The sequence below is a fragment of the Saimiri boliviensis genome, chromosome 17, assembly GCF_048565385.1.
Source record: "Saimiri boliviensis isolate mSaiBol1 chromosome 17, mSaiBol1.pri, whole genome shotgun sequence".
In the NCBI taxonomy this organism is placed as follows: domain Eukaryota; kingdom Metazoa; phylum Chordata; class Mammalia; order Primates; family Cebidae; genus Saimiri; species Saimiri boliviensis.
The window spans coordinates 15,331,564-15,358,280 of NC_133465.1; the positions used below are offsets into that span (position 1 = coordinate 15,331,564).

The window sequence follows — 26,717 nt, forward strand, 5'->3', positions numbered from 1 at the left end:
GTGTGCATTCACCGGTCTTGGCTAGAACAGTGTTGAAAACATATGCCTTAAGAGTGTGGAATGATGAACAGTGGGACTCAAAGGAGGGGAGGGAGGAAGGTGGGATGTTGGGAGATTGCTTGGTGATTACAATGTGCATTGCTCCAGTGATAGATGCCGGGAGGGTCCTGATGTCACCACAGCGCAATATTATCAATGAAGCAAAATTGCACTGGTACCCCATGAATATAAACAAATTTTTTACAGAATTAAAATCTTAAGAGAAGACATATGCTCCAGCACCACACAGCCCCGATTCAAATGTCTTTGCTACTTGCTAAACCTGACCAGAGGCAAGTTATCAAGTAATGGCGGTGATACCTGTCTTTCCAGGTTGTAGGGTAGATAATTATGTGCCTAGCAGATGCTAACTGCTCAGTAAGTGTTAGGTCTCGTACTATTGTAATATGGGTGATTTTCATGACTTTAGAACTGAATTCTCATGTAAGATGTGGGTTCTGCGGCAGTTTCAGCTGAGGAATATGCACATCACAGGAACATCGAGTTTCAGCCACAATGTGGATGAGTGCTGACCTGGGCTGGGGCCTGAATTATGGATATAAAATTATGACTTGGGTGTTCTTGTTAAACTCAGACCCTGCTCCCACCGGTTGAGCCTTTATATGTGGTTCTATTTACCTGTGTTAACTGAGTCTTTTTAAGTTTTGGGAAAGTGGGTAAACTGCCAGTCTAACAGGTGAACAGACGACTGAAATCAACTTTTCAAAATCCAGCTGCACACCTGAACTGAATCTAGCTAATGAGTGTTTACCACCTATAGGTGCAGACACTCCATTTCCGTATACAATGCTTTATAATGATAGATTCACCAAATATTCTCATCTTCTCACTTATCCTTGAGTTTAGGGAGCAGAGGCATTTCCTTTAGTTCGAGATCTGCATTCTCAGCATTTGTTCCTGAATTTGGCCAAGATGACCCATCAGCTACCTTTTCTGGCATGGCTGCTGGTGAGAAGCTTCTGGTCCCACAACCTGCTTAGAGGCAGAAACCTAGGTGAGGAAGGTAATTCTCATTGCTGGGGGTCAGAGCCCACCCAGACCCTCTTTCCGAGCTGATAGCAGGGTTTCTATTCAATCCTGCCTTAGAGGAGAACCCCTTAGGGCTGGACTGGGCTGAAATGCTGAAACGTCTGTCCAGCAGCAGATCTGACATCTCTGGAACTCATTGTTTGCATTCTCAACAAACCTCTGAGGAGGGAGTATTTTTGCTCTCTGCTTCTGCAACACGGAGGAAAGAAAAGCCTCTTGTGGGAAGGAAACCAGCCAGCTGGGGCCAGGCCCAGAGCTTCAACCTGAGTTCTGAGCAGCTGTCTCAGCCCCCAGCTCAGAGCCAGGCCAGGGCAGGCTGCAGGGGCGATGACTTTGCAGGTTCATCTGGCTCCCAAGTCCAAGGAGTCAGCATGGTCTGGGAGTGCTAAGAAGATAGTATCATGATTGATTCCCCAACGGAAGCTATTCTGTAAGAATTTATCCACTATCACTGGTTGAATGTAATCATCAACAGAATTCAGTAGAATTCGTAAGAAAATATTTCATTGCATCCATGTTTTTCAAAAGCAGGCCTTCTAAGGGTACTTCTTTCCTTTGCTAATACACATTTAATTATTCTCAAAATTAAGACCTATTTTGGTAAAAAATAAAACACATGCTAATATCACTATCTTGAGTAAGCTACAGAATACATTCACTACTTGAATTAATTGGTAATGACTAAAGCATCCCACTCAATTCATGAACCATTACTCTAATTGCACATTCAGTTTTGAGATAAAGCCACCCCTGCCAGTTTTTTTAGATAAAGTCTACCCTGCTACTGACCTAGACAATAGAAACCTCTAATGCAGAGGTTCTTGTTTTTAAGAAACGGCTTTGTTGAGATATAATCCATATACCATGTAATTTACTTGCTTAAAGTGTACAGTTTGACGGTTTTTAATATGTTCACAGAGTTGCATAATCCTCACCGGAACCAAATTTTGAACATTTCCATTACCTTCCAAAGATCACGTGCCCATTAGCTGTCACCCACAATTTCCAATCCCCCAAGCCTCCTTTCATAAGCAACCACAAATCTACTTATAGTCTCTATAGATATCCCTATTCCAGAAATTTCATATACATGGAATGACAGTGTGTGGTCCTTTGTGATTGGCTTCTTTCATGTAGCATAATGTTGTCAATATTCGTGGATCAGCATTCTAGCCTTTTTTGGCAGACTAACCTATCGGACAGCCATCCTACATTTTACTTATCCATTCATCAGTTGATAGACAGTTGTTTCTACTTTTTTTCTTTTATGAGTAATGTTGTTATAAACGTCCATGCACAAATTTTTGTTTGGGCATATGTTTTCTTTTCTCTTGAGCAGAAACAGGAGTAGAACTACTGGATCATCTGGATCATACAGGGTCATTCATACTTAACCATTTCCCAAAGGACCTGCATCATTTTACATTCCCACCAGCAATGCATGAGGGTTCTAATTCCTCCACATTCAAACCAACTTGTTATTTTCTGTATTTTTTATTATAGCCATCTTAGTGGGTATAAAGTCATATTTCATTGCGAGATCTTCTGCCCATTTTTAATTAGGTTCTTCAAAATATCTTTTTAATTTTGATGATGTCCTGTTGATCTGCTTTTCCTTCTGTTGTTTATACTCTCGATATCACATCCAAAAAACTGTTGCCTATTCCGATGTCACAAATATTCATGCCTATGTTCTTTTCTAAGAGTCTTACAGTTTTAGCTCTTAAGTATAGTTCTTTGATCCCTTTTGACTTAACTTTTTTGTATGTTGTGACATAGGAATCCAACTTCATTCTTTTGCATGTGGATATCCAATTGTCCAAACACCATTTGTTGAAGACAGTCTTCCCATTGCATTGCCTTGGCACCATTGTCAAAGATAATAGATGGTAAAGGTGAGGGTTTATTTCTCAACTCTCAAATTATGTCTATTGTTATTCAAGTACTACACTGTCTTACATATTATAGCTTTATTGTAAGTGTTGAAATCAGGAGGTGTGAGTCCTCCAACTTTCTTCTTTTGCAATATTATTTTGGCTATTCACTATCCCTTGAATTTCTATGTGAATTTTAGAATCAGTTCACCAATTATACAAAGAAGTCAGCTGGGATTTTGATAGGAACTGTGTTGAGTCTATGAATCAAGTTGGGAAATATTGCCATCTTACTACAATTAAGTCTTCCCATCCATAAACATGGTATGTCCATTTATTTAGATCATCTTTAATTTCTTTCAGCAATATTTTGAATTTCTGAGGCACTTGTTCTTAACTCTGCCTATTCATTAAGATTACCTGGGAGATATTTTTAAAAGATCAATGCCTTGTCCCCACTGCAGATTTGAATCAGCATCTCTGGGTATGGGATCTGGCCACTGATATTTTTAAAACCTTTGCCAGGTGATTCTAATGCGTGGCCAGGTTTGACAGCCACTACTAAAGTAATGAAAACACTAAATGTAGCCAAGTATAAAAAAAAATCTGTTGCAAATATAATAATGTGTTTATGAGCAAGCTGATGAAGTTAAGGTTTTAGAACTGACTTGTAATTTATTTCATACAGAACATCTCAGGATTAGTGAGAACAAAAGGTCAAGAGAGAGATGATGGTAAATTCCTGTCCAGTTAGGATGACAAAGTAGATGACAGATTATTTTAAGACCTGAGAGATTCATCAAAGGCTGGGAAAGAAGAAATGGAAGAGTGGAGATCCATCACTGCAAAACTATTTCATTCAGAATGTTCTGTTTCTAACCACTCCTGTGCAGCAACAGGGACAGTGACTTTTACAGTAGATTGCAAAACCTTTCTGTAGTAGCCAAAGCTTCCTGAGTATATTATTTCAACTCAGAGTTCTCTCAGAGAACCAGAGAGTAGAGAAAAGGAAAGAGCAAAGGAAAAAGTCTGCTTGTCATCTTTAATGTCATGAGTCATGAAGAAAATTTAAACGATGTTAAAGCAGAGTATTGATGTCATGTAGGATAAAATTACTCTGAGGACTGGGCTGCCACCTTGTCATACTTACTTTCCTACCAAGGACTCCATTCTCGCCAAGGACCAATTAAACAAAGGCACATAGGTGGGACCCTGCAAAGCTTATTCAGGGACAGAGAAGATGGATTCACTGTGGCAGAAAATCTATGATTCAGAGAGGGAAATGAAGCTGAGAAGTTAGGAGGGAGTCAGACAAGAGAAGCCTTAGTGGATTTTCTCCTGCAGAAATTAGGGAGTCAAGGAAGAGTTCATACCAGAGAGAAGAAACTGATGAGAAAATATAGTATAGATCCAAGGGAAACCAGGGGAAGGAAAAGTGCTTGGGAATTTCTTATTAACCAGATATTTTTTAAAAGAGCTGGAAATTGATGAAAAGAGTTGAGGAAACAATGGGCAGCAATCCATGGAGATGAAGGAACACTGGTATCATCAAGAGAAAGGTATACACACAAGACTAAGCAGGCTTTATGGATGTGAACCAGAAAAAAAAAAAAGTTACCAAACTAAAAAATGTTTGGCAAGTACTTAGGAATGCAGAATTCATGCTTAATAAAGTGTCTGGGCTGAAAAAAGAGATGGGGAAGGGTTCCAGGTATATGATCCCTGAAATGTTAAAGAATGAAAGAGATCTGTGCTAACATGTTTAAGAAGTAAAGATCAGAGAAATTAGAACTAAACCAAATTTAATTGGTGGAAGGTGGAAGAGAGATTAGTAGGAGAATCAGCAGAGCAGAGCAGATTCGACTGTAAGTTTCTGGATGGCAATTTGGCTATATATCAAAAGCTTTCAAATGCATAGAACCTTTGTCACATCAATTACACTTTCCAAAATATATTCTAAGGAAATAATCAGAAGTACCTATAGTTATCAATAATAATATTTTTGTATGCTGCAGTACTACTAAAATAGGAAACCAAAGGAATGTGATAGGGAAACACCTAATTATATAAGAGAGGATTAATGGAAAAAAAAAAAAAAGATAGCACCTTTACATTGTAGAACACTGCATAACCATTAAAAATCATGTCTTAAAAGAATATCTAATTATATGGAAAAAATTACCCCAATATAATTTTAAATGAGTATACACTATTCAAATTTATAAATACAATAATTCTATTGTATTTATAAATACAATAATTATAAATACAATAATTATAAATACAATAATTCTATTGTATTTATAAATTGTATTTATAAATATCTGAGCATCATCATGTGAGTTAGGTGGTACCTATCTAAGAATGATTAATAAAAAGATGCAACAGATTTGTAGGGAAAAAAAGCATAATTAATAAAAAGACTGAAATACCCCAAATTTAATAGTGATTCTGTCTAATAAAGCTTCAAGTGATTTTTGTCTTTATTTACTCTTGTTTGCATTTTTTATATCCTGAATGAACATATAACCAAGAAAAACATATCTTTGCTAAATGCTATCAACATCTGATACGGTAATGCTTTACTTATAAGTCATTTTATGTAACATCCTTTTTTATTTCTACATATTAAACACACATTTACAACTAAGATGCCTGTTACTGATGCATTTTTCCCATATTTACCGTCAGCAGTTGTTTTTCAACTTCATCATGAACTAGGTCAATTCCCATTCTCTTTTCTCGATGAAATAGACATTCTCGGGCTACCTATATATACACAGATAATAGAAAGCACTAATAAAAACTGACAATCCATGACTAGCAGCTCTAATAATTTTTTCAAAAATAAGTCAATAGATACTCCCAATACCAACTTTTCCAACACTTTCGTGAAAATCTAGTCTGAAACAGACTGTAACGACTAAATGAATCTCTACCGCTAGTTGAATGGTAAAGAGGCAGCTCTTCAAAATAGTTTGAAAATATTCCTAAATTGGAAAGTTGACAAAATGAAGCAGATGGCATTTACTTAACCCCCACAAATTAGCATTTGAGGGCATTAGTTGGCATTAGTTTCTTCAGGTGAGATTAGTTCAATAACATGAGACACAAGTCTTCAAGATATTTCTAAATATTTTCTACTGAGAAGAATGAGGAAAGGAAGGAATTATTATCTTTAAAACATCAAAATATTTGTGTTGCCAAAAAAAAGTCCCAGTGATTATTTATAAAGTGTCATTTATTGTTTTCCTAATTATACAAATAATATGCCTTTATTCACTAAAGAGAAAAAACACAGAACAGTAGAAAATATGATTAAGCCATATTCCTATTACTACTTTGTTTTAACAAGACAGAGGTTATAATGTTCTTAAACCTTTCTATTATGCTTTTTAGTATTGACATTAAATCGTAGTCCCAAGTCATGAAATATCCTTTGAGACTATATAAATTATAGAAATTATAGAACTATAGAAATTATAGAAATACATAAATTATTTAAATAAATTATATAAATATCCTTTATATTATGCTTTTTAGTATTGACATTAAATCGTAGTCCCAAGTCATGAAATATCCTTTGAGATAAAGTATGTTAGTGGCTCTAATGGAAAACAGCTTAAATTTCAAACAATAAATTATGTATGAAAAAACATTATGTAGCAGTTAAAATGTTTTTTAAAGACTATTTCATAACATAGGACTCCCAAAGAATATTAATTTTTTAAAGAATAAAATACAATGGTATGTATATGATAATCCAGATATACTATCATTAAACAAAATCTTTGAGTGAATCTCTAATTGTTTAATAGTATCACTTACCAGAAAATGAATTAATGGGTACAGGGGAACTCTGATTATTTTAATACATATTACCAAAGTGCTTTCCAGGAAATTTCTATCAACCCACAGCCCCACCAGTAACATACAAAAGTGCCCATTTTCTGCTCTTAGGCCAGGCCTAAATGTTATGCATTTTCATTATTGCAAGTTTGATAGGCCAAAGGTAGTTATTTCATTGATTTAATTTATATTTTGTCATTAAGCTTTAACATTTTTCCTTATATTTGTTGATCACCTGTATTCTCTCTTTGGAGGCTTATCTGTTTATGAGACTAATTTTAAAAAGTACCTTCCAATACTGTGTTGACAACAAATTGTCAAACACACAGAACATCTGGACAAAAACTGCAAAAAAAACTTCAAATTAGAACCCTCTTTCTGAAAATGGTCATCATTGAAAGGGGTACTAAGAAAAGAAACTGAATCTCCACTATCATAGCTATCATTTTAAGGATATTTTTAATTCTTGAAGGCAGTCAGGGGTGGGATGATCTGTAGGTACTTCAGAGTAATCTGAGGCTCAGGGAAGGTGGAGAAGCCCTTCTGATTCTAAACTAAAATTTATGATGAATTAATTCAAAAAGATCATTAGTGAACTATCAAGCGTTCTCAGGATTTCTGGGGATTGTGTGCCTCTGTGTGTGTTTCTGTATAGTGGGGAGGGGTTGCAATAGGAAGTGACAGTGTTCAGGGTGCCTCAAGAAACTCCTCCACCCACCAGACTTCCAGCTCCTTGATTCTCTAAACTCTTCTGCTACAGATACCATGGTAGAGAACTACTACAAGTGTTCATCACATGGGAAGGAATCATGCAAACATGAAGGAAAATGGGGCTAGCTGTGTTCATCAAAATGTATACTTCTAAAATAATTTCTGTAATTTGCACATCTTCAAACATGGAATGTCTTCTTTCCATGGAGGAGGGTGGAATGGGGTTGAAGGGCTCATGACATAGCCTGAGGGGCAGAGGTGACGAGCCCATTCAGAAGCCTAGTAAGAGGCCAGCAACCAACTGAAATGCTCCCTTCATTACTATGGCAACTGGCCTAACCTCCGCTCCATTTTTCTATTTAATCAAACAAATTCCATCTCCTAAGATGGTCTCATTTGATGATGTCGCTATGCCCTGAAAGGGAATCATAACATATACACAGGAGGCTTTCAAGACACAGACTAAAAAAATAAAGTTTTTTGCCTTGAATACTGTTTATTTTAATTTAGGACAGCAGTGATGAAGCAGTCTATTTAAGAGATAAAATGGTAAGATGCTTTGGACCCTGCACAAATCTCAAGTCAAATCGTAATCCCCAGTGTTGGAGGCGGGGCCTGCTGGGAGGTGACTGGATCGTGGGAGCAGATCCTTCATGAATGCTTTAGCACCAACGCCTTGGTGCTGTTCTCAGGATAGTGAATGAGCTCTCTGGAGATCTGGTTGTTTAAAAGTGTGTGGCACCTTCCCCCTTCTCTCTTGCCCCTGCACGCTTGGTTTAAGAAATCTGCTCCTCCTTTGCCTTCCACCATGATTGGAAGCTTCCTGAGGGCTCCCCAGAAGCAGAAGCCACTATGCTTCCTGTACAGCATGTAGACTCATGTGCCAATTAAACCTCTTTTCTTTATACATTACTGGGTCTCAGGTATTTCTTTATAGCAATGTGAGAATGGAGGAATATAGATGGCATGTCCACCTTAAAACATTGTGTCCTAATGGTGTCTCTTTAATTATCCTTCTTTGCATTGCATTCAGTTATTTCAAGTGGTTGTTCTTCAAGCATATAATGCAAAAAAAAAAAAAAAAGGCAGTGCTTTTGCCATTGCTGAGACTAGTCATAGATTTATTGATGGAGGTTGCTTCTACAGATGAAGTAAAACATAATGCAATATATAAATAACCACAGTAACTCAGCCAGTGGGTATAATCATAAAAACGCAGTGCCTTCTATCATAAGGTCTTACCTGAAGATGGGCTTCCGTTTCTGTCAAAGCCCGCTCCAGTCTTTTCTTCACATCAGTAAGGGTGTTTGTTTCTCCAATCATTTCATCCAACTCATGAATGATTTCAGATTTCCAAAACCCTATGTCATTGACACGTTCTCCCAGATTTTGGGTTGTGTCTGCCTGGGTTTTTCTTGTTTGTTGGTATTTGTCTTGAATCAGGCGAGACGTATCCACTCTTAGTCTCTCTGAGTTATGTCGGGAAGTGTTGGACTCTTGATAGTTGGTTAAATTGGACCTGTACCAGTCATCCGGTGTGTACCTTGTAAAGAAGGTGGTTCTGTTGGAAACAAAGGGAAGCATGGTATTCTCGGACACCCTCTGTGATCTGGTGCAGTACGGGGCCACGCTTGGGAAACTGGAGGCGACTTTGTAGTATGTGCTGGGTCTCCAAGGAAGGCTCAGGCTATGGGTCAAATTGGAGTGGGGAAAGCGGTCCCTGTAGCTTGAGGCCATGGTACTGATGGCTGGTAGAAAGTTAGTTGGTGTTGGTCTAGGGTGGGCGTAAGTTGCTGTTAAAGTGCAACCTAAACGCTCCATGATGCCAAAACACTATTTGTAAATCTCTCCTGTTAAAAAATAAAAAGGAAAATTAGACAGTCACATAAATTAATCTCTGGTGAAACATACAGATAAAAGGCCACATCTGACTTAGAATCAGTTGCAGAGGCCCTGAACACATTAAATGCTTGTAACTCATTTATTATCCGCATTCACCACTGATAATGTATTCAGTGGCTACTGAATATAAGTTTTTTTTTAATTTAGTTTCTTTCATCTCCATGTCTCTACAATGTATGAAGATCACATTTTTATTGGCTATTAAAAATTATGACAGTAATATTGTTGTAACAAATTCAAATTAGGAGACTAAACTATGCATCTTAACGGATAGGGATTCAAAATAGATTTCTCATGTGAGGTCAGGAGTTCAAGACCAGCCTAACCAACATGACAAAATGCTGTCTCTACTAAAAATACAAAAATTAGCGGGGCGTGGTGGCAGGCACCTGTAATCCCAACTACTCAGGAGGCTGAGGCAGGAGAATCGCTTGAACCCAAGAAGCAGAGGTTGCAGTGAGCCAAGATGGCATCACTGCACTCCAGCCTCGGTGACAGAGTGAGACTCTGTCTCAAAAAAAAAAAAAAAAAAGATTTCTGTCTCAAACCATGATAGGCTAATAAAAACTAGACTTAAAACGTCTAAAAATCTAGACAAGAAACTACTAATTTTAGACATTGGACAATGGACAGCACAGGCCTCTGAGCTATGAGAAAAGAGAAACAAATAAGGTGAGCCCATCTATTTACTAGCTATGTGAGATTGGGCAAATTACTTAACCTCTCTGTGCCTCGGTTGCTTCTCCTATATATAATAGGGAATAATAATAGCACTTCCTGCTTCGAACTGTTGTGAGCAGTGGTAGCAGCAGGGCATTGCTTGGCAACTTCAAACCACCCCTCACCCCAATGTTGTAGTTGATATGCAAACACAGCTCGAAGCAAGTACCTGAATCTCTTTTCCTGGCAGCCTGCCACCTGTAAGCACCTCCAGTGTATAACAGAAATCCTGGGGCAGCCAAGAGGTTATGAGGACCAAGACAATGCTAAGTATTTAGAAGGCTTAGCACAGTGTGGGGCACATAGGAAGTGTGTAATAGATCTTAGCTTTTTAAATTACTTCTTCAGAGGAGTAGATAAAGTAAAAGATAAATATTCTTCTCTCAGCAAAGGTGAACCCCTCAGAAATAGCCACCAAACCGTTCATTAATTGTTAGATCTTTCCAGATTTTTCCTATTCATATACCAACATATATTATTTATATTTTATATACTCTACCTATATACCATCTATACTTACATACAATGCTTTGTAATATAAAAACTGAATTATCCTAATCATTGTATATATATTGTAGATAATGCTTTTTTTTTTTTAACTTAAGTATATTTTCTGGACCACTCCCCCATCAGAACATATGGATCTATTTAATTCTTTTTACCAGTTCTATTGTCTGAAACTTTTGGTCACTATTATGTCAGAAAGTCAAGGATGCCAGAGTCCATAACATACTTTTAGCATTTAAATGTCATTCTGTTTTGGGGTTCATGTCTAAGGACTTGTTTACTAAAAAGGAAAAATAAAATCAGATCCAATTCTATGCACTGCTCAGAAAAATTAAAATCCTTTTATGACTACTTAAATAGTTATGTCTCGAGGACTTTGGTACCAACCACAAAATAATCTACTTGTAGAATTGTGTTCAAGTCAAAATCCACACAGGTCACATGATTAAACAGCTGCCCATAGCCCTGTGAGCTCATATAACCCTAGTTTTCTTTCTGCTGAATTATTCCTTCCTACAGCCCCCAAACATGTTATACTGGCCAAACTGAGAGACTGACGGTGAAAACAGAAGCCTTAGTTACCACTTGCAGGTCTTTGCTTCAATTTGAAACTTAAACATTACTTTTTGAAAAAGGAAATTTAAAGTACTGAGGCCTTAGGGTCCTTAAGGCTGTCTTCAGTTCTAACCCCTTCTGCATGTCAGATCAATAAATAATCTGGTTATTTTTGTAGCAAGAAACTTCAAATGGTGATGGACCACTCCTACTTGGCTTTGGTTTATTTTCTTTTTAGAGAGAGAGTCTCACTCTGTTGTCCAGACTGGAATGCAGGGCATGATTGTTGCTCACTGCAGCCTTGAACTCCTAGGTTCAAGCAATCCTCCCAAGTAGCTGGAGCTACAAACACACACCACCATGCCTGGCTAATTTTATTTATTTATTTTAGTAGAGATGAGCAGGTTTCACTATGTTTCCCAGGCTGCTCTCAAACTCCTGGCCACAAATGACTCCCCCACCTCAACTTCCCAAAGTACTGGGATTATAGGCATGAGCCATCATGCCCAGCCTGCTCAATTCTTGGCAATAAGGGATCCAGAAACCCATAGCTCACTTCATCCTTCAATCATGGAATTTCACATGTAGAATGCCATGTGAGTTTTCCCAGCATTTGTTATGTTGGCATCTTGAGACATCTCAACCCAGGTTTGAACCATGAGTCATCTGCTCCGGGGGTGATATCTGAAGACGCAGAGGTTCATACACCAGATGAGATATGTGGACTGAGGAAAATAAATATAGTTTACAAAAGCACCTGGTGATTTGCTTTTTAATTAGAGGTCAGATTTGTCTTAGAAACTAGAATCTAAAGCATAAAGCATAGTGGTTTAGAGATCACAGAAGTAGAACTCCTCAGGAACACCAGTTTCATATGGAAAGACAATATTTTACAGCCACAACTGAAGTTCTAGCTCCGACAGCCATCCTGTAAGTCGTTCAGAGAGACCGAATGAAAGACATTACATGGGGATGGTTTCACCAAAGGTTCCACTGTTACGCATTTTGGGCCATTATTGGTCAAGAAAACCTAGAATGTCATGAACTAAGACATACTTAAAAACTGAAAACTGACTTCTACCTCCAACCATGATAGAATAATAAAAACCACACTTAGCCTCTTGTATCTAAAAAATCTAGACAAAACATATGAAACAACTGTATTCAGACCTCAGACACCAAACAGCATAGGACTGATGCCTGAGAGAAGGGAAAGAAATAAGATGAGCCTTCTGATCGTCATGGCATTGTGCCTAAAGGCAAATTTTCAGACAATGAGAAAAAACATGAAAACTGAACAGAGCCTAGCAGCCTTTGTGAGTTGAGAAAGTGATCAGAATTTGGGGAGGCTGAGAAAGCTAGAAATTATAAAGCAGGTTTATGGAATAAAGTGAACTATGCAGAAAGAGAGATCCAGAAATTTACATAGGGATCTTTGTGAGTCTTTGCTGAGAATAGGCTGCACATGCATCAAGGAAAATTCCACAAACCTTGGCAAAGAGTGATGGCAGAGTTGTTAACCGAACAATTTCTAGAACTCACAGAGGATGGAGATACGTTATGAACTCAGACTAACTAGATTGGAGAGCCATTGGCAATCACCTGGAGCATTCAAGGGAGACACCAGAAGGGCCACACATTAGAGGTATGGCTGAACTATGCCTGGAGTGAAGGTAAATGAGGTCTCACTCTAGCAAAGCTTGAAAACAGGTCTCAAAGATATCAGACTAATCCACAAGTAACTTAACTACCTGACAACATCAAGACACTCCAATATGTAGAATCACAATATCCAGCATCCAGTCAAAAACTACCAGACATAATAAGGAGCACAAAAATATAAACCATAAAGAAAAATGAATCAATGGAAGGAGGCCTAGAAACAGCAGAGATGATGGAACTAGTAAACTATGTACAAGTATTTGATACAAGCACATAGTGAAGAGAGAAATGGAAGACTCAAGAAGAACCAAATAAACTTTAGGGATAAAACATACAATATATACTTACACAATCTCACTACATAAGATTAACAGCACATTAGAAATTTTGAGAAGTAAAGATTGGTGAGCTCAGAGATTTTTTTTTTTTAACTGAAAAAGAAAATAAAAAGCACCTTGGTAACCTAAGGTACAACAGAAAAGGTTCTAATATTAAGATTCTGCAGTGTCATAAAAAAAAAAGAGGGACAAAAATATTTGAGAAAATAATGGCTGAATATTTCCCAAATTTGCTGAAAACCATAAATACCTAGGTCAAGAAGCTTCACAAACTTCAAGAAGATAAATATACACATATACACACGTGCACACACACAACTCCCTACTGCCACTACCACCCCAAGGATTATCATCAAATTGCTGAAAACCAGTGATAAAGAGAAAATTTTCAAATCAGACAGAAAAGACACATTTGGAAGAAAAGAACGAAGATAAGAATTAGTGCTGAATTATTGTCAGAAACTACCCAAACCAGAAGACAAACAGTATTTTTAAAAGGCTGGAAAAAGTATAAGCCTCAAATTCTATATCTAGTGAAAATATCCTTCAAAAAACAAAGATGAAATAAAATCTGTTCATAAAAACAAAATCCAAAAGAATTCATCAGCAGCAGACCTGCAATAACAGAATTGTTAAGGGAAATTATTCAGGCAAAAGGAAATCATACCAGATGGAAACTTGGATCTACACAAAGAAATGAAGAATGTCAGAAATGGTAAGCATGTGTGCTAAAAAGAAAAAAACTGGCTAATTCAAATTTTTTTAAAAGATCATTTTTACTTAAAAGTAAAAGTAAAAAAACTGTGGAGTTAATAAAATAGGAGTAAATTATATGGTAACCATAGCACAAGTAATGGGAGGGCTTAGATGGCCATATTAGATTTTAAGGATCTTATAACTGAAACGAAATGTCATTTAAACATACATTGTGATAAGTTAAAAATAGGTATTGCAAACTTTAGAATAGCCAGTTCTCAAAATGTAAACTAAGGACCCATGGGCATGCCTAAGACCTCTTTGGAGGTGAAATGGTCAAAATTGTTTTAATAGTAAATACTCAGATTTTATTTGCCTTTCTCACCCCATCTTCCCACAAACTTACAATGGAGATTTTCAGAGGTGACATGATATGTGCTATCACAACAGGCTGAATGAAGAAGTTCTTTAGAAGACTCTACCCAAAATACAGAAATGCACTATCCCCAACTGCACAGAAAATATTCACCAATATAGACCATATTATGAATCATAAACAAGTCCCAATAAACTTAAAATATCAGAATCACACGAAGTATGTTAACTGACCATGGCAGAATTCAGTTAGAAATCAATAATAGAAAGCTGTTTGGAAAATCCCCAAATAGTAGAATATGAAACAATACCTTTCTACATAGCTCATGAGTCAATTATCACATGGGAAATTAGAAAATATTCTTAACTGAATGAAAGTAAAAACACCATAACAAAGTTTGTGAGATTCAGCTAAAATAGTTATTAGAGGTAAGTTTATAGCTTTAAGTACTTGCATTAACTAAATAAGAATGAGGTAAAATCAGTGATCTGTGCTTTCATCTTAAAAGGCTAGGGGGAAAAAAAGTAAACCCAAAGTAGAAGGAAGAAAATTAATAAAGATTAAAAAATTGATGAAATAGAAAGTAGACAAATAGAAAAGAAAAACAATGAAACTCTATTAATAAAGTTAATAAACCATTTGATAGGCTTATCAAAATTAGAAAGAGAAGACAAATTATTGGTATCAGGAATGAGAAAAGCAATATTCTTGCAGAGCCTGCAAACATTATATAAAGTGAATAATGCAATATTACTAACAACTTTATGACAAGAAACTTGACAGTACAGATGAAATGGACAAAATTGTTGAAAGATACCAATAACCAAAAGTGATTAAAGAGATAGATAATGTGAGTAGCCCTGTAGTATTTTTTTAAAAATGAATCAACAGTTTAAAAACTTTCCTCAAAGAAAACTTCACTCCCCATTGGGTTCACTGCTGAATTCTACCAAAATTCTAAGGAAGAAATACCTCAGTTTTTAAAAGGCTATGGCTTACTTTGGTGATGCGTGTCTTTACAATTATTAACTTATTCTCTAAATTCTAACTTAGTCACTTCTTAAGACAGCATGTAAGCAAATACTAAGATCATTAACTGATGCTATAAACATCTCACATTTGTGAGGAAACTGAGCAAATTCTTTGGGAAAATGACTGAAAATAGCTATGGAAAAATCCCCTAAATTAGGCAATTGTTTTTTTGTCATACATTTAATCATAATGTTTTGGTCCGAATGTTCCCCTACAAAACTCAAGTTGAAATTTAACTACCATTGTGCAGTATTAAGAGACTTTTAAGAGGTGATTATGTTATAAGGGGTCCGACCTCATGAACGGATTAATGCCATTATTATGGGAGTGGATTAGTTATCACAGAAGTGAGCTCCTAATAAAATAATAAATTCACCCCTGTTGTCTCTGTCTCTTTCATTCACTTGTCCTTCTGCCATGTTATGATGCAGCAAGAAGACCCTCATCAGATGTAGCCCGTGGATCTTGAACTTCCCAGCCTCCAGAACTGTGAGCCAAATAAATCTCAGTTCTTTATAAATCATTCAGTCTCTGGTATTCTTTCATAGCAGCAGAAACTATTACATATGACCAAATAGAATTTTAAGAAATGAGACATAGGCTACAAAGTCAAATACAACGTTTGATTAGGTGCACTTAATTTACAGTCAACAGTTATTTACACACTGAAAAATAATGATATAATAGTCTTCTATAAATATTAACATGCTAAATATAGAATCAATCACACAGAGATTTTAAGAACCGGAAAGCTCTATTTGCAATCCAAAAGTTGGCTTCACATTGGGTAAACATTTTATTAGCAGATTTAAGCAAGACTTGAAAATCGTAAATATTTTAAGGTACAAAAATCTACAGACCATTTTCTGCAGAGGACACAAGTTTACATGACTTGCTCCACACCCTACCTTAGATCAGGGGCAAGCATAGGCTTGAAGGGCTCATGTGCAAACCCCTTTAGTTTCTTTGTAGCCACTTAATTACAGTTCTAAATTGGAGCAGAAATAAAACAGTGCGGCCACTACACTAACAAATACCAGAAGTAGAAGAAATCATATGAGACATCAATGTTTAATTTCCCTTTATGCATCTATTACATAAGAATACAGAAAAACTTCATCTGTCTCTTCAAAAAAAAAAAAAAAAAGGTTTGGTCAAGGAACTCTATTAATTGATGGTGTATAAATCATTACACACTGGAGAGCTACATGGTAGTATCTAGTAAAGTTGAAATGGCAAATTCCCTGTGACCCAGCAATTCAGTTTCTTGATATGTACCTAGAGAAATTCAAATATGTTTACAATTAGAATCTACAAGAATTCCTTTCTAATATTTTTAAAGGGAGTAAAGTAAAAGTCAATCAACAGGGGGATGCGTACATAATATGCGGTAAATTCATACAAAAATCACCACACAACTGTTCAAATGAATGACCTGGAACACATAGACCATAACCATTCTATCAACTTAAAAAGTGAGAGTATACATTGGGTTTGGGATAAATATATAAGTAGTAAGAGTATAAAAATATGCATAATATAAGTAAACACTAAATTCTGTAGGTTAATAGGCACAGGAAAGGAGAGAGGGGAATGTAATTTCCAAGGGTTACATAAGAGTCGTGTAATCGATTTTTTTTTGTTGGTTTAAGTTTGGATTGGGTACTTGGATTCGCCCCTGTGTTCACTCTACTTACTGTGTGAATTATTTTATTTTAAAGAAGAAAAAAGTAGACTATTTTGTCAGTTATTTCAAAACATTTTTGCCTGTTAGTAAAACCATGTATTTTTTTTCCCACAATAATCGAACAAATAATTTTACCCATTTCCATCATGTTTCTCTACAGCCCCATCTACATCCAGAAGACAACATAAAGCGGTTTGGTCCAAACTGCCCACACACAGCGAATGCTCTGCAGCCAGAGCTAAACAGAAATGGCTTTGGGCGGTGAGAGGACAGCTTTGATCTGAATTTCAGGAGCTCTATCTACAGGACCCGGTGATTGGGCTCTCCTCCCCGTGGCTGCAAATCTGAAGGCTCGGCTATTGAAGCAGAGGGGACGAGGAGACGGGGGTACGGGGAGGCCAGCACCGCAGGGGGAAGGCACAGCGCTGCTAACTGCTGATCTTCAGAATTAAGAAATTAAACGAGTTAGCACAGCGCCGGGGGTTCGGATGCCCCTTCCCCGGTTCCGCATTTATAAATCACTTCTCAAACCTTGAAAAGCATCAGAAAGGTAAATTACGAGGAAGCAGACGTCTGGGTAGGAGGTGCCTGTGAATTCGTACGGGGTTTTTATTTGGAAAGAGAAGATGGAGGGAGAAATTCCAGGGTGTCCGCGACCTCCCGCGATCCCTGCGGCCAGAGGATGGAGTCCTGGTTGGCGATGGAGGCGGGGGGTCCTTTGGGGTCGTCCCAGAGGCAGGCTGGAGTCAGCGAGACCACTCACCTGTCGGCGGATGCCCGGCGAGGGGCGGGGAAGGCGGCGGTGGGAGGAAGGGGTCGCAGCCCGCCACCTGCCGCCCCCGACTGGGCCCCGGACCGGCCCGGCCCTGGCCCCGCCTTTCCGATCTGTGACGACGTCAGCGCCCGCGGGCCACTCAGCGGCCGCCCCGGGCGGCTCTCCGGGAGCCGATTGGCCGGTCAGAGAGGAGGCGGGAGCTGCCAGGCCAGGCCCATCGGACGGCGGTTACTATGGACGCGCTCACGCTTAGTAACAGAGGCTCCCGCCCCCGGGGAGACCTGCTAGGTCGGGTAAGTGAAAGGAGTGTCGTGTAGCCCCAGGAAGAGGCCGCGGTGATGTCCCCGCCACTCCCGAGAAGCCTGATTCGGAACTCTTCCAGCTGCGGAAATCAATTCGGCCCGTTCTAAGGCCCATCAGGGCTGTCTGGAACCTTAACACCTGCCTGGGTGTTGATAATTCCCCCACCCTTATGCCTCTCCTCTCTCCAGCAGAGGGTCTCCTGTGACGGGACTATCTAGTATGCTTCCCCTCCTTCCTCACTCTAAGAAAACGGTTGGGGCTTTCCTCTCTTCAGCAAATAGTTGACGTCAACAGTAGCTCTTACTGTTTCTTCCAGGCGTGGGCCCACATTGTTACATACAGACATCATTGCTCATCCATGCAACCTCTTTCCAACCCTGTAAGAGGGGTTTATAGATTACAAACGAGGAAACTGAAGTTGGAGAAATTAATTGAATTAGACCATGTGACTCAGTGCCAGAGCTAACGCTAGAATTCAGATCAATCAAACTATAAGGCATCTTTCCACGAGGCAACGGTCTAACCGAGTGAGCAGCAAGAGAATTCAGAGTAGAGGCCAGCCGGGCGAGGTGCACGCCGGTAATCCCAGCGCTTTGGGAGGCCGACGCGGGTGGATCGTGAGGTCGGGAGTTCGAGACCAACATGGTGAAACCCCGTCTCTTCTAAAAATACAAAAATTAGCCAGGTGTGGTGGTGTCCGCCTGTAATCCCAGCTACTCAGGAGGCTGAGGCAGGAGAATCGCTTGAACCCGGGAGGCAGATGTTACAGTAAGTCAAGATCGTGCCATTGCACTCCAGCCTGGACGACAGAACGAGACACTGTCTCCAAAAAAAAAAAAAAAAAAAAAAAAAAAAAAAAGCCAAAAAAAGGACAAGAAAATAAAAGAAGCCCTCAGTTAATAATGTTTTAATGTTTGGCTTTTCTGGGAATCGCCGTGTGGTGCTCCTCACAAGGGTGAGGCTGACGGACTTGCCAGGATAAGGCAGGCTGTCCAGCCCCTAAGAGACCTCAGTGAAGTGACTTCAGGTTGGGGGCTGGTCCTCAGCTTTGCCAATTCAGACGCTTGGTTCTGCCGGAGTCCTGGGTTTATCAGAGGCTGACTCAGACCAATGGAACTCATGGGAACCTAAACTAGGGAAGTTAGAATGCTGCCTCAAGTGTTTACGTTAAGCAACATAACCCATCTAACCGTGGAGATAAGCCCAGAATATTTTCCCCAAGGAGGAAAACTAAAGAAAACACCCAATGCTCAGCGGCTACTCATTTGCCTGGACACAAGACTAGGCAAGGCTCCCATACCCCAAAACCAGGGCACTGCAAATCCTGACTGGTTTTCCTACTCTGTTCCTTATCAGCAATTTTTCTGCATCTCACTTAAGAAACCTTTCATTCTGAGCTGTCTTTTTTATTACTTCTTTCTCACGCATAGTGCTCTGCATTTTGTATTCTCAGTATTCCCGACAGGCCTTGCAGATGCCTATAGTCTGTTGACAGCACAGTAAATGGCACCGTGTTTCTTCTTTGGGCCAAAAGGCTGGCAATTGCTCTAAAGTAGATTTAATTGCCCACAAACTCTTTAAAGATAACGAGCAGTCTTTGTACTTTGCACCCATCAAGATGCCCAATAGCATTGCTAATTGAAGATGAAATTCATTCAATGTCTGATTTAAAAATAAACAGGTGAAATTATAGCAGAGTTTGATCTTTTTAAGGATACATTGAGTCAGTGAATTTCAAAAACCTCCTGAATAAAATTTCAGGTTAAATTAATCAACTCTGTTCTCCACAGAAAGGAGTGAACGATGTTTTGGAAATAATTTAGATACCCTCTCAAAAAAAAAGTTCCATGATTATCAAGTCTTTGCCAGAACTAAGAGGTTAATGCTCACCCTTCAGTTTTATAGTATAATGGAGACCTCCTACAATGCTTATTAAAAAAAGAGTAAAGCGCAGGGCGCGGTGGCTCACGCCTGTAATCCCAGCACTTTGGGAGGCCGAGGCAGGTGGATCACAAGGTCGAGAGATCGAGACCAACCTGGTCAACATGGTGAAACCCCGTCTCTACTAAAAATACAAAAAAATTAGCTGGGCATGGTGGCACGTGCCTGTAATCCCAGCTACTCAGGAGACTGAGGCAGGAGAATTGCCTGAACCCAGGAGGCGGAGGTTGCAGTGAGCCAAGATCGCGCCATTGCACTCCAGCCTGGGTAACAAGAGCGAAACTCCGTCTCAAAAAAAAAAAGAAAAGAAAAAAAGAAAAAAAAGAGTAAAGCAAAACAATCTGGATTCAGCAATTCAACCTCACTTCTCAGTGGCTCCACAAGTGCAGGAATGTGTCTGGTTCTGTTCCTCTCTGTATCCCCAGCACAGGGCTTCCTACCTGCCATGAAAGAGGGACCAGTTAACGCTTGTTAAATGAAAGCATGAAGTGTGATGCTTAGTAGGGTAGCAAACTATCAAAGATACAGAAGTAGAGAAGCGATAAAGCAGATTTTGCCTATTATATAACTTTGCCTTAGAAACACACTCTTTGAGGTCATTTTTTAAGCTTCCTTAGCTGCTGCATTTTCACCCTGTCTGGAGTCAGCAAATCTCTCCAGTCTCTCTGAGTCTTCCTATCACTCAACCATCACCCTTCATGAAGATGCTCTCAGGCCCTTTCAGCTCTATGTCCTCATCAGAAACCACACGTGGTCCTAGCCATCTTTACCCCTAGACTTCCACCCCCTGTTTCCATCCTCACAGCAACTCACGTCCACAGCCTGCTTTCTCCATTTCTCCTCCAGCGCTAAAGTTAATCATCACATTCTTTCTGTTGCCCTGACCTCACCCCATGCTTCTCGCCTCCTCACTCACTGCGTGCTAGCTACACTGACTCTTATTCGGGCTTCCTGATGCTCCAAGCTGTTTGTCCTCGACAGGGCCTTTGTACATGCTGTTCCCGCTGCCTGGACCACTCGCTTCCCCTCAAATGTCATTACCTCAGAGATGTCATGCCTGGTCACCCAGACTCAACTGGTCCGCCTTGCTGTACTCCCCTAAATCCTTTCCTTTGTGACATTACAGTTTCCAGTTATTTATTTATTTTGTGTGACTATTTAATTAACATCTGAGTTCCCTTCCAGAATACGAGTGTCAACAGGGGAGGGGAGGAAGCAGGACTCCTTTGCTCACCACTGAAAACTCAGCAGTTCACCTGGTGGTGCTGACGAGGACAGGGGACTGTGAGGGGGCCCACTGCACCTCTGGGAACTCCTAAGAGGGATTAAAACAAAAACACAAAACCAAAAACACCTCTCCCACAACTGAGCTCACAATTCAACAGAGGGATTAGAAGTCAGACTTTCTGGTTCCAACCCCTGATGTGAATGATGAGAGGAAAGCGCCCGGCTCTGTCACAGCCACGCCAGTGTTCCCAAAACCCAAATGTTCCGACAGGAGCCCCCTGTGCATTGATGTCCTTGCTACACATCTGGCCCTTTGCCAAGTGCTGGAATGGAGACAAGGTGGAGTCACGGCCACCAGCGCTGCGGGTGAGATGGGGATTGAGTTCATTCAGGGATGAATCTTATAATTATGCTCCTCCAAGCTTTGCTGATTCCTCAGAGTTTAAAAAGGAGGTCTCAACTCCTCAGATCGGCATCCAGAGCTCTCTATGACCTGGTCCTAGCCTGGCTAAGCAGCCCTCTGTCCACAGGCCCACTCCATGATCCCAAACATGAGTGAACACACAACCCTGCTTCAGCCTCTAACATCCTGTGATTGTTCTGATCCCCGACTGGCTCATGCTGTTCCCTGTACCTAGCATCCTCTTCCTCCTTAAAACGGCCCCAAATTTACAGTCTGCTCATGTTTTCACGTCAATGTCAAATGCTACCTCCAAAATAATGTTTGTCAAAATTAATTTGTTTTTCCCTGTTGCACATTTGCGAAGCATGTATGATCCATTTATTTACTGATGTTTCTTTCTCCATAGACTGAGCACCCCTCGTACCTGTGCACACACACACCCCACCACTGCTCTGCATTAATACACATCAGAGTTAATACTGATCGTACCCTCACTCTGTGCAATGTATCGTATATAATGCTAGCTTTACATACAATATTTCCTTTATGGCTACTAATAGCACAATGGGATAGCCTGTGGGAGGGAAACCCCACAAGTGCCATGCCAAGGGTCTGAAGCCATAGCCTGTTCCCACGTAAACATAAATTTTTAAAAGAATTAAAAATATAAGTACATAGTTTTTCCTTTATATAATCACATGTAATCTTATAGTTACTCACAAATAATCATAAATAAAAATTACTAGTAACATAATCTGAATGTCCTTATTATTTCTCACTGATATGCAAAGAGTGCTAACAAATTAAGTTTTCTCCTCATCTCGGCTATTTAAAAGTCCTAAGCCCCTATCTCTAAAACACGTAATTTGCCTGACCCTATCACTAACCACCATTACCTCACCCTGCCTTCCCTGCCCCCTGCTTTATACTCAATAAAAGTCAAAGCGTCCAGGCACTCAGGGCCACTGCCATACTCCGCGTTTTGGGTGGCAGTAAACCCCCGGGCCCAAACTCTCTTTTCTCTTTCTCGGTGTCTCATGTCTCTTATTTCCACAGTTTCTTGTCTCCACACCAGCAGGCAGGGGCTCACAAAACCCTGTAGAGCTGGACCCTACAATAGACTATTATCATTTCTGTTGTCTAAATGAAGTAGAGATTCCATGGGAGAGGTTAGGTAGATTGACCAGGGCCACGCAGACAGCAAGAGGAAGAGCTGTGCTTTGAATCCAGATCTTTCTGGCTTTAAATTCTGTGCTCCTCACCTCTGTACCATAAGCAAAGTACTAACCATGAAGAAGTAGCTTTTAACGGCTACGCCATGCCAGGAACCACTCATTCCATCCATGAACTGCTCCAACTCTTTCAGCAGACCTGAAAGGCAGGTATTACTGCCCCAGCACCTAGTCAATAAATGCTAACAGCCTGTTGAATTAGCTTGTTTGAGACTGACAACAGCAGATAAAGCCAGTACTGGGACAGAGGACCCTGTTAGGAGGTTCTAAAGTCAAGTTTTCAAAGGATAAACAACTTTAAAAAGGTGGTCAGGCTCACACCTGTAATCCTAGCACTTTGGGAGGTTGAGGTGGGCAGATCATGAGGTCAGGAGATCAAGACCATCCTGGCCAACATGGTGAAACCCCATCTCTACTATAAAAAAATACAAAAATTAGCAGGGTGTGGTGGCAGGGACCTGTAGTCCCTCCCAGCTACTGCTGAGACAGGAGAATTGCTTGAACCTGGCAGGCAGAGGTTGTGGTGAGCCGAGATCTTGCCACTGCACTCCAGCCTGGTGAAAGAGTGAGACTCTGCCAAAAAAAAAAAAAAAAAAAAAAAAAAAAAAAAAAAAGGCAGTTAGAATAATGACATTCTCCAGACAGGAGAGTGAGTGGCCCACAGAGTGGCCACAGAGCAGGTGGCTTAAGTAACTTGACCAAGGCCACATTAGCTAGAAGGTGATAGAACTGGAATCCAACTAGAATGTCTGACTCCAAAGCCTGTGATCTTTCCCCTGCCTCAAATAGCTGTACATATTTCCTGTGCATTCTCCTTGTTAGTCCTTAGCATTGAGTGACCATCAGGCTTGGCCTGTGGTGCACTCCTGCTATATGTTTATTGAATGAATGGACGGGGGGATGAGAACCATAACTTGGGAAAAGATGGACCAGGTTTCCTCCTGGAACTTACTGGTAGTGTGGTATTGGGCAAATCTCCAGGGTCAACTAGATGTCTCCATAACAAGATGACAATAATGCCTCACTAGTCCAAAGGGAAGAGAATGAATCAGATGCTCTATCGAAGTCTGTTCCAGAAAATAGACTGAAGCTTGGATGGTCACTTATGAATGGTTCTCGGCGAGCCCATCAGGCATGGCACCTATTTCTATAGGAGTTGGCTGCTTCCCTTTTTGTCCTGAAAGAAATATAACTCAAGGAAAAAAAAAAATCCAGATTGGAGTTATCAGGTGAGGTGTGTTATGAGTAATCAGCAACTTCCCCAGCAGCCAAGATGACTAGACAATCAATCAATCTTCGTGCCTGAAGACTTTCTTATACTGCCTGGGACTCCCCTGAACTTTAACCTTAAATTTTCGCTTTCCTGGTATTATTCACTGATAGTCCTATATCATAAATTCATCATCAACAACAAAAATGACTCATATTAATCATAATATGTGATCCTTATAACCTAAAGCAGCAGATAGAGACACAAATGGGATAGAGTGGGGAAAATGCTTGGTTTAATGTTGTTAAGAGTCACTAATGGTAACTGTTGGGTTATAGATAGTATTGTATTATACATTGTATTTTGTACTACGTATTTTAAAAAACAGGGAACTATAGCAAAGCTACCTAAAAAGATCATTTTAAGATCTGGGGGCATTTATAACGTACTCTGTGACTCTATAGAAACTGTATTATTAAAGAAACATTGACTACTACTAACAGAAGGACACTAACTGGTCTAAGGAGGCTGATTTTTTTTTTTTTTTTTAATCAGAGGTGCATGGTATTTCATCTAGATAAGCCAACAGGACGTTTACTAGTTTAGACAAATTGTCTTTAAAGCTCAGCTACTACCACTGGGAAGATGTTAGAATTTTCTCAAGAAGGAGACAGAGCACATCAAACAGAAGCAGACTGTCAGTATCTGTAATTTGCCATCAGTCACACAATCATTGAACATGTTTTAACTCTCAATAGCATGCAAAGCAATGAATTATGAAATGTGATCGACAGTGGTGTACAGGAACTGGGTCATACTGGCTTGCAAGACTATTGTTAAATTTTCAGAAATTTTGCAAGCTCGTTAAGCACAGCCATTATTAAAAACTACATTATATAAATGTACTATTTAGTAAATTATAACAATGGCAACAGATAACTAAAATTCACCACCTTCTAATTATTTCACAATATTTTACTATTTTATGTCCCGAAGTTTATTTTCATTTATTGTATCTTTATAAAGGAAATACTTTATCATGATGTATTACTGAGCATCTTTTCCAACTCTGACACCAGCAACATTGGTAGCTTGAAACTGACTACATTGGGAGTGTTTACACCATGGAAATGATCATCAGCCACAAAGCAAGACTTGACTTATACTTCTGTTGATTGTCTAGACTCAAGAAAGTGACGGAAAGTATAACGCACATTAAACTTTAAGTATCTCCTGTTTAAACTTAAAGTATCTCCTGTAAACAGCCATGAAATTGTGACAGGCACACACACACACACACACACACACACAGACACACACACACACACATATACGCACACAAAACATTGAAACTACATCCTCCCACTATTTGAAAATAATTATCTGATTCAGCAAAGAAGTCATTCATGTCATTAAAGTTTCCATACACATCTTCATTTTTGAGTTACTTCTTAATATAAATGGAGCTGTCAAACAACATTCATGTTGGACCCCTCTTATTCATTGATTCCAATAACAGGTTGGCTAGAGATACAAGAGTTTGGAGAAAATCAACAAAATATTTCTGTAGAAATCAACTGGCTATATGGAATTTACAATACAGAGTATTTGTGTATTTTATTACTATTTGTAAATTATATGCCAAACATTGTTTAATATCATTAAAATATAATAAACTTCTGTATGTACAGATGCATACATTTTTTCCCAGAGATTCAGCTGTTAAATACTTGCATCACTGTAAGTGGGCCTCTGTTTCTGTCCTTTAAAGGTTAATATTTGATGGGACGTGGGCAAAAATCGTATCGTGCAGGCTCTGGTGTAGAAGTCGATTCTGGCAGCCTAAGGATAGTCCATCTTTAAGGAGATGTAGGAATAAGCACATGGGGAGTCTGTCCTCAGGAAAACGATCAAAAGGTCCAAGTAGGCATGGGTTGAAGCGTGGACAGCATCTGCTGTAGCTTCGTAAAGAGATAACTAGAAAGGCTATCAGAAGGTCATCAGAAAGAAACCCAGCCTCTTGGGAGCTCAGAAAAGAAAAAAAGCACTGCCAGCCAGGGATGCCTGAAAGTTTTCATTTACAGGCTATAGAGAAAACTGTGTAGATCTTTAAACTGACAAGAGTTTGTGGAAACAAAGATGGAGTTGGATACAGATAGATGTGCTGTATTTTTATAAAATATTTGAAATGTCAGTTTTCAGTGATTTCATAAGAAAGCTAATTTATTTGCGTTGACATTGTTGGAAATAATTTGACTTTGGTTTATAAAATAGAAACAGCCAGAGTCTGGCATGTGTTAACTTGAGTCCGATTTGTGCTGGTCTTTGTCTAATTTACGTTGGCTTCGGTCAGCCAGTTCTGAGGTTGCCAGGCCATGGAGATGAAGGTGGTGGATAGTGGCCTGAGTCTTCCACAACCTGAGCACAAGCTTCCAACGTGGTTTGTCAGGGTATAAAAGGAAGGATCTATTCAGCTTAGGGTGCCAGTGCTAACTGTGGGCCCCTGGGGAAGGAAGCCTCTCTAGGTATCTCTTTATGAAGCTACAATAGATGCTGTCAACTCTTCCACCCATGTCTGCTCAGACCCTTTGATCATTTTTCTGAGCACAGAAAAATGATTTCCCGTGT

At 39.4% G+C, this 26,717-nt stretch overlaps 1 protein-coding gene across 1 annotated transcript in view; it reads right to left on the minus strand.

Moving 5' to 3' along the window:
* TEKT3 (tektin 3) overlaps positions 1 to 17,846 on the minus strand; it is a 36,865-nt gene extending 19,019 nt beyond the window's left edge. Inside the window, exons 1-3 of the mRNA XM_003929261.3 lie at positions 17,762 to 17,846; positions 8,766 to 9,373; positions 5,649 to 5,732 (exon numbers count right to left, since the gene is read on the minus strand). Of these exons, the coding sequence (XP_003929310.1) occupies positions 5,649 to 5,732; positions 8,766 to 9,344 (663 nt within the window). The 5' untranslated portion in view covers positions 9,345 to 9,373; positions 17,762 to 17,846. The remainder of the gene's footprint in view (positions 1 to 5,648; positions 5,733 to 8,765; positions 9,374 to 17,761) is intronic.
* Between the last annotated feature and the right edge of the window lie 8,871 nt (positions 17,847 to 26,717).